This window comes from Syngnathus typhle, linkage group LG9 (genome assembly GCF_033458585.1).
Source record: "Syngnathus typhle isolate RoL2023-S1 ecotype Sweden linkage group LG9, RoL_Styp_1.0, whole genome shotgun sequence".
NCBI classification, from domain to species: Eukaryota; Metazoa; Chordata; class Actinopteri; order Syngnathiformes; family Syngnathidae; genus Syngnathus; species Syngnathus typhle.
The window spans coordinates 5,494,767-5,503,925 of record NC_083746.1 but is presented as its reverse complement, the minus strand read 5'-3'; the positions used below and the strand labels follow the sequence as shown (position 1 = coordinate 5,503,925).

The 9,159-nt window shown below is 42.0% G+C and overlaps 1 protein-coding gene across 1 annotated transcript in view; it reads left to right on the top strand.

The window, feature by feature from the left end:
- The first annotated feature begins 2,363 nt into the window (after window positions 1–2,363).
- The window catches only part of kalrna (kalirin RhoGEF kinase a), a 60,754-nt gene continuing 53,958 nt past the window's right edge, over window positions 2,364–9,159 (top strand). The window contains exon 1 of the mRNA XM_061286654.1: window positions 2,364–2,656. Within this exon, the coding sequence (XP_061142638.1) occupies window positions 2,590–2,656 (67 nt within the window). The 5' untranslated portion in view covers window positions 2,364–2,589. The remainder of the gene's footprint in view (window positions 2,657–9,159) is intronic.

Sequence of the window (9,159 nt, the reverse complement as noted above, 5' to 3'; positions counted from 1 at the left end):
CTGCACTACAAAGCTGATCGACCTTTGACCATATATACATATATATATATATATATATGTGGTCAAAGGTCGTATATATATATATATTAATATTGCTATTAGCAAATTTACACCAGTGCAAGAGTGATTTAAAAAGAACAACACAAAACCACGGCTTACTGGTAAGTGGAGATTTTATTATTATTGTTCTTTTAAAAACAATAGTGCATGCTCACGGACGCGTGACTGTCATGTATACGTCGGCCCGCTAGAGGGCAGCATCTAATAAAGAAAAATAGATCATCAGAACGTCATACAGCTAAATTAACCCCCCAAAACAGCGGGAGTAAATGAACAAAATGATGTTTATATTTTTTATTTTGTATATTATTTAGGATTATGAAGCAGGTTTTGAACATGCAGAAGTAAATTACCTGCATTACGGTAAAATGCAGAATAAAAATCATGCAATCAGCCATAATAAAAACATAAAATTACAAATAACCAAATTTACTTACTCAATTTTTAAATATATTGGTATAATGTAGGCCAAATGCTTAAAACATTTTTTTTTTTTTTTACTCGTGCAGGCAGAATTCAATACTCTGTGGCACTATAGGGAAAACCCTACAATTGTAGGATTTGCAATTACGTTTGAACAGTCCAATTTACTCCACATTGGTAGTGCCATGCTTTCATTCAACATGACCTTATTCTTAGATAAGTGATAGGGCGCCGCATACCGATGTTTGTTCCTCAGTCAAAGGAGCCACGGGACCTTTTTTTCTTCTTCTTTTCACATGTCACAGTCAATGCTTGTCAAACTTGTAGATGTGTCGGTAGCCTGCCGGCTGGCGGGCAGACGTGAGTGTTATGTCGGCTGTAAATCTTTCTTGGTATTTTTTTGTTTTGTTTTAGTGTTCACTGGTCAAAACTATGCAGAGAAGAGCAGATGAATCATGATGTGGGTAACAGCTGAACTCTCTCGAGTCTTTGGTGGTTTGCTTTTCATGAAGGTGCAGTTATATTTCAGGTTGTGGTGCACGCAATGATGCTCATGCATTTAAATGTGTGCATATATCAAGCCCTGCTCTTTCAGCAAGTTGATTCATTCCTACAATATGTTTACATGTGTTTTGGACAGATTTTACACACAATTCAAACAAACTTTTTTCATGAAGCAAGCATTGGACAGGCTGATGATAAATTCTACTAATCATAAGCATAACATTGTTCATGTTTCTTCAGTCTTGCATGAATTTCAAAGTGAGTGCTGCACGGCAAATTTAGAGTGCCAAAAAGCGGATTACTTGTTATGGTTCTGCTGAGAACGTTTGACACAGGAAATACAAACAAAGGAGTGAAACAACATTTAAAAGGACTCATGGGCAAATGAAGTCAAACGTCAGGAAACTAACCAGATTGAATGCAAATCTTGTCGCTGCCTGACATAAAAAAAGGACACGCTACATTATGAAACAATCACGTCAGTCTACTAGAGCGCTGTTTGTCAATAAAGTCTCTGTCTCGGCACCGCTTTAATACTGCTAAGGGAGTTCATTTACAATAGCTGGTAAGATTCCATTGCTTATTTGCTTATTTTATTTGCATGTGGTGACAGATTGCTGTTTGGCGTCTTGTTGAAAGCATTGTTTTTGTTGCAGTCAACTTGAATCCGTGGCTTCGTTTAGGACCGTGAGCTATGTTTTGTTTCTTTCCATGATTCACATAACGATAACAGTTTTGTCACAAATAATCACAGATCTGCCAAAAAATGCAAATACAGTCATGTTTAGGACTATGCTAGGGCGGTAGGCGGGGGTGTCACCTTGAAGTGGCTGTCAGTCAATCCCAGGTCACACATAGACAAACAACCACGGACAATCAGAGTGGTCAATCGGAATGTGGGAGGAAACCAGAGTACCCAGAAAAAAAAAACATGCAGGCACGGGGAGAACATGCAAACTTCACATAGGAAGGCCGAAGCCGTATTCAAACCCTGCTCCCCTGAACTTTGAGGCGGACGTGCTTACCATGCAGCCCCACTATAGTATATAATATTAATTTTTGTTTACATATGAATATAAATGATTGACTTTCAGCTTCCACTCAAGATGACGAAACAAAGTTTCCGAACACACAAACGCATTACGTCGGTATCTCAACATTGATTCACAGTTTCACACCATCAGCAACCATCCAAGGGTCTTCTTTGTCTGGATTTGGTCAGAGTCGAACTCTAACCAACACATATGATGCTAATAAAGGTCAGTGGATTGAACGGAGGGAGGGGATGGAAGGAGGGGAAGGGAGGGGAGGGAGGGAGGGAGGAGGCGGGCGGCTAGAAGGAGGGAGGGGGAGGCAGAGAGACCCTGGCGGAGCAGCGGGGAGGTTGGACGGGGAACAATAGAGAGGAGCGCCGCCAGCCTTCAGGCTCCAAACAAACGCAGAAGGCGACAGAAAGCAAGCCTGGGAGCGTGATGGAGGCCACCTAAAGTGTACCTTGGACATGTGAGGACTAACAGCGAGTAGATTGTTTTTTTGTCTACCTTTGCGTCTCTTTTGTTTTGACTCATTTGGCGGTGGGGTTGTGTCGAACCGGAATCCGGCATGAACCCCGTAGAAGCGGCCGAGGAGGCGCCCAGCGACCCCGACACTGATGCATTCTTCAAAACAGGTAGGAAGAACGGGGTGGAGTGGAGGGAGGGAAGGGCACGACTAAAAATGGATCAGATATGGGACCTTAATGTTTTTTTCTCGACGTGAGGAGGGAGGCTCGTTTGTTGCACATCAGCCCGGTGTCGTTCTGCAGTTTTTAACATCTCCTCCCCCGTGCGTGCTTCTTTGCATGTGTGCACGTTCATTGTGACTTTCTGTCAGTATCTGTGTGTGTGTGTGTGTGTGTGTGTGCACATATAAAAAAGCAAGAAGACTCCCATGCTCGAATCAGCTGCTCCAAGAAGCCAGTGTTCCCTAATGTGCAACTCAATGACGTTATCGCAATGATGTTCAAGCCTCTGCAGACGGCGCGTGCGTGTGCGCGCGCGCTCGTCGTCTGTGTTGATGTCTCCTGTGTTCACGGAGACATCACGTGACTGTGTGCACATTTTAAATACATTATTGCCATTTTAAAAAGCCCAAGTGTCTGATTTTGTTTGTATTACTGGAGTGTCAATCAATCGATGGGCTTTGGCATCCATTGGTTTTTGTGGGTCAGCGAACATTGCAGGAATTGGTGGTGGTCATATTCCTCAATAGAAGTTTCACTTCATGTTACTGCTGAATCTCGAGCATTTTATGAGTTTTACAATTTTTTTTTTTTTGCAAATGGGAAAGATGGATTATAGATTCAACTGTTCCCCCCCTTTCACTCACCACTCTTGACTAAACGCATTAAAAGCTTGACTTGAGACTTGTTGACTTGGTTAATAGACTTGGTTAATTGTAGTATTCGATGGTGCCCTGCAACCAAGCCATCATCTTTCAACTTGAGCGACACTGTGATGCTCTTATCAAAATACCGGCAAATAGCAGGGCCAAGTTGCCATGGCAACACACTGTGATCAAGTTAAAAGCATGGATGTACTCCCTTGATGAGTGAATGATTTACATCAGCGAACCAAAGACCAGATTTAATTGAGTTGGATGGTTTCCATTTTGGCAGTAATGGGTTAGACTCGGTCGGGTAGGCAACTCCGGTCCTTGAGGGGCGGTGTCCTGGATGATTTCTATGTCTTCCTGTTCCAACACACCTTATTCAAATGATCAGGATTGTTACCCAGCGGACCTTGCTAATTATCTGACCATTTGAATCGGGTGTTATTTTCCGCATTGATTGTGAATTACAGTAATCCCTCGTTTATCGCGGATAAGTGGTTCCAAAAACGATCCTGCTAACACGCGAAAACGGACTTCTAAAGAAAAAGAAAAAAGAAAAAATCCGCGATGTAGTGAAGCCCCGATAGACGAAACGCGAAGTAGCGAGGGATCACTGTATCCTTCCTTTGCTGTTTAAACCCCACAAACTACCGTAAATTCCGGACTATAAGCCGCAACTTTTTTCCAAAATTTTGAACCCTGAGGCTTATAGTCAGGTGCAACTTATATAAGGATTTTCTTCGTGAATTTTTGTGATGACTTGATCACTTTTATACACTGCGGTATCTTGAAGAAAAAAACAACAACAAAAATACTATTTTGAAACACTACTATGGCTGCTGCTTATTCTGGCTGTGTTGCTTGTGACTATTATGAGCTTTAGTAGGAATGCACGCTAGGTGACCTGCGTCAAAGGACTCTAAACCCTTCGTCACAGGCAGTGTTTAGAAAGACATGTTAAAGTATGTTATTAAAACTTTAAAAAGGCTTTCTGTGAACGGTCTTTCCTTGTAAAAAGACGCGTGTGCACGTGCGGTTTATAGTCCGGTACGGCTTATATAAGAAAAAAACTAAAATTTTAGCTGGTGCGGGTTATAGTCCGGTGCGGCTTATAGTCCGGAATTTACGGTAGTCGTCTTGTTGTGTTTCCGCAAAACAATATGCAGACCAAAAATGTTGATATTCTCTGTCTCTCTCTAATGTCTTTGCGGCAAGAAAAACTGTTTACAACCATTCAAATTGTTTGTGCAAAGGTCTGGGGCACAATTTTGAAACCGTTTGCAACCTTGAACAAAACCTGACAAAAAACAACATTGGCCCGTGTGCAAACCTTTGCAACGATATGGTCTTTTTACTGCTGTTAGAGTTAGGTATACATTTTTTTTTATTTCAGTGAGAAAAGCACACTTTAGCATGCTAATGTTCATATTAAAGACAGTGACTGAATGCCTTTTTAATTGAAACTCATGTGGGTGTGTAAGGGGGGTGCGTGTGGTCAAATTTAAACCTGCAATATTTCCCCTGTCGACTGAATGTCTCCCTAGCTGATGCTTTCTGGAGGCAAAACACACAGCACTCCTAAACTTCTGATCCTATAATCACCCCTGCTGCCTATCCTGGCAGACAAAGAACAAGCATATTTTTCCTCGAATTGAGATATTTATTCTTGGTGAAACTTTAGGGCCAGTGTTGACATTCAAATTTCCCCAAAAGGCAGATAAGAAATTACCTTCATAATGAAAACATTTGACAAACTTTAGTGTTGTTATTTTTCACTTTGGGGAGAAAATTCAAATGGCATTTGCCCATCTAAACAGTTTACTGTATTTTTGTATGGACTGGGATGAACCTAAACAAGCCACTTTATAAGATTAGTCGCAGCACATCAACGGTGATGCCAATGTGCTCACAGCATAGCGAAAGGCCTCGTCACTTCCTTGTTTGTGCAACCACTTGTGCAAAACCCGTTAACAAGGCGCTTGCGTATCCATTTCCTTCAAGTTCCCGGCGAGGTCTCGTTAGTTGTCTATTATTCATCTGAAATGCATCTCGGCCCCGCTGCCGCCTTAATGGATGCTCGCTGTCTGTCATGAGTCCATAAGATTTAATAATGTCTTCTCCGCGCCGCCATGTCTCTCCTTCACTTGACACTTTGGCGGGATCAGATTAGTGGCGGTAACGGTTTCGGGCAGTGACTCGGCTGATTCACCAACACGAAACTGGCCCTTGCTTTGATTTATAATGTTTTACAATCAACGTGTTTCATAAATGTTTCCTGAGAGTTGGATTTATTTCCATCATTTCTTATCTGAACTTTTTTTTTTCCTCTATATCCCTTTTTTTTTTTTTCAATTATTTAGAATATTCAGATCTATCTCAGTAGTTCCACCCCTCCTTCAAATGTGTGCCAATGAGTCATAATTTCTGCTGAATGAATTAGCAAAAGCACACAAAAGGAGTTGATTGCGAATGTAAACGCGTGCTAAGTATTCACACAAGCAGAAAAATCAATTTTAATCAGCCATTTTATAAATAGTAACTAGAATGATCAGTTCAAGACAGGAAGTGAGTGACGCATGCACGCACACACACACACACACACACGGCTTCATATTTACATGCATGTTCTTTAGACGCCATGCAGCTGCTACATGTGTTACATGTCAATACGGTACCTTCTGCTTTTCCAAATTAAGATCCACCTGGTGTTATTGTACTAGTACGGGATTAACATATTGATTTACAAAGAAGCAAAGAACCGGGTGATAGTTGTCTCTTTGCCGACAATTTGTCTTCATCTCTTATGAGGTTACTGGCTTTTTAAAGATAAAAATTTGGTACCCCGGCCGTCAACGTTGAAAGAGAAACGCTGCACCTCATGTTGTCCGCCCATTGGCTAGTCAGACCAGCGATGGGGGCTGCGGCTGCTTCATCAGGCTGAGTGTCTTCTCGTCGTCAGGGCTGAGATGAAGTCATCAGTCTTAAAATCACCTCAGATGGGACATTTTAACGATTGAGTGATCTATTTCATGGTAGGTTATCAATAAACTACAACCGAATATCCATGTGTATGACACAACAAGTGTTCTCATTGATTTACTTGAAACGTCCAGTGTGATTTCAGTACTTGTTGTAAATGACACTTCAACATTGTTGCTCCGTTTACCTTAAGTTTATTCACATGCCAACAAGCAGTGCCACATAAATTGTGTGCGCCTGGTGAACAGACACATTACTTGGCCGAGTAATCAGTTATCCGTTCATTGACTTGGATTCACACACACATAAAGGATATTACGTTCCTCCATCTTTCAGCCAGATGAAAGTTCAATGTAAAGCGAACGGGGGAGGGAGTGTGTGACAATGTAATTTATTTGGGAAAAGGTTGTGGGGGATTCATATTGCTAATCAAACTCCCACTGAGGGCCCAGCGTCCAATTGGTGGGGTCAATTTAATCAATTAGTAAGTTCATGTAAATGAATTTAAGCGTGCCGGGTGTGACAAAGACTTTTGTTTCCACACATGGCTACAAGATCAGGTCAGGAATAGATAACTATAAATCAGTTTAAATGACAATATATTTTTGAAACATTTACCCCTTGAAATGAATGGAAGTAGAAATATGTTCCAGGGTAAAACTATCACCACACTCGCCATTCCATATGGGTTCCGTTTAGACATTGGTAAATAAATGCATCAGCTTCTACAAGCCATTTTACCGCTCTGATACTGAGGAGAGAAAATTCAGATCTCCTTTTACCCCCATGCCAATACTATGTAACTGCCACTCTTTCTTTTAAGAGCAGCACAAAATTGGAAAAATGTCGGCTTCTACAGACAACGTAAAAGCCACTGTTACGTTTACCTTGAAGATAAAATGTCACTGCAATGATTTCCTGGAAAAGCGCTCGCCTCCCTTCCCGTGTCGATGCCGTTTATGCTTGCCAGAGGAAAAACGGCGTCTTTCACAGACGGGGTCATGTGACCCAATCACTTCCTGTTCAGGGTCAAAATGTCCACTGGCAGGCCGCCGCCCTGATTCCTGAGTCATGGCGAGGACACTCACGGGGAGGTGCTACCGAACTGTGATTTATCGGTGTGCATGTGTGTGTTTGGTGTGTGCCTATGCTGTCATCACAAACAATGCGGTGGTGCTGAGGAGAGAGCAGGGAATCCCTCCCTCCATCATTCCTTTTGTCTCTCGCCTACTCATCCACTGGCAGATGGGTGTGAAGAAGTGTGTGTGTTTGTGTGAAGCAGACACAAGTGCTTCTTATTTGGATTAGCCCTTATTACCCACCGGGGGACGAGTGAGAGTGTTAAATAGATAAATACAAAGAGCTGACTTCCTCTTCCTCCCCCTCCTTCTTCTCTTTGTCTCCTGACGAGCCATAAAAGCTTCCTTCTCTCCACACACACACACACATGCGTCCATATGGGGTGTACGCGTGGACTGGTGTGACGAGCATCTGTTTTCAATGTAATCGATCACAAAGAAATCTGGTGTGTGTGCATGTGTGTGTTTGTGCTTTACTAGCTGGTTAGCAGTGCTAGCTGATAGGAATTGATGATATTAACTGCGGTGAGCAGGTGTGACCTATGTCACAGGGGGCTTTTATTTTGATTGACAGCTAATGGATAAAAGCCTCACATGATTAAATCAACCTTCAACTCCAAAATAAACACAGCGGCACCTTGGGATGCCGCTGACCTGACCTACATTTTAGAGATAAGCGCCGTCTTTCGGCTGACTTTTCGCATTGACTTGCAAGACATGTCACATTGGTCTAGCTTGGCCACCGGTGTCAAACACAAGGCCCGGGGGCCGGATCCGACCCGCCACATCATTTTTCGTGGCCCGCAAAGGCAACTCGTGTGTCTACTCAATGTTTCTTGTTAATATACCAAAATTATAAATTCTCTTCCCTTATAATAACAATGAGATATTGCAACATTATTTTAAAACCCCACTTTGAAAATAAATTAGAAAATTGTTTTTTTTATGCTGGGTTCTGTAGTGTGTATGCAATAATAGTCATTAATGGCCCCACAAGGGAAACCATAACTACAATGTGACCCGCAACATAAAATGAGTTTGACATCCCTGATTCTAGGCCTTAAACAATGATATCTTTCTATATTTTTGGAGCTACTGATGGATTAAGGAGAAATGAGCTTCCAGGATCAAACTAGCAAGGGAGCAAAGAGAGGGGAGAAAATACTGCTTTTTGATTCTTTAATGAATTTTGGATGAGCATCATTAAATCATCAAACGGTGAGACGACGTTGCCAGAATATGTCGAAGATCACAGCGTAATTGCACTTTCCTCGACCTGCTCATAGCCCGTATTAATGTTTCCACTTGCGCTCGCTCTGTTCTATTAATACGTTACACCCAGCCAGGTTCTGTCCGCTCAATTACAGCCTGACACATATGTTCCTCTGCATGTGTATGTTGGCTCAGGGTGACGGTGGTTTCATTCCAAATCAAATGCAGGATAACAAAGAAATTAAGCCAAGAGAAAAAAGGTAAGAAAAGGCTGAGTTACATGGCAACACAAACACTTGAAAAGGAAATCGCTACGAGTGTTCAACTGATCCCAGATGATTCATTCATTCCACCAATAACTGTTGTTTTGAAAATAAATGAAAATGGGTTTGTTTTAAAAATGCTCCGGTATGATGCTGCAAAATGCTGTTATCATGGAGCGCTGGCCAGCCGTCACACACACACACACACACACACACACACACACACACACAGACACACACTTCTATTGCATCATATTGACATCACATTC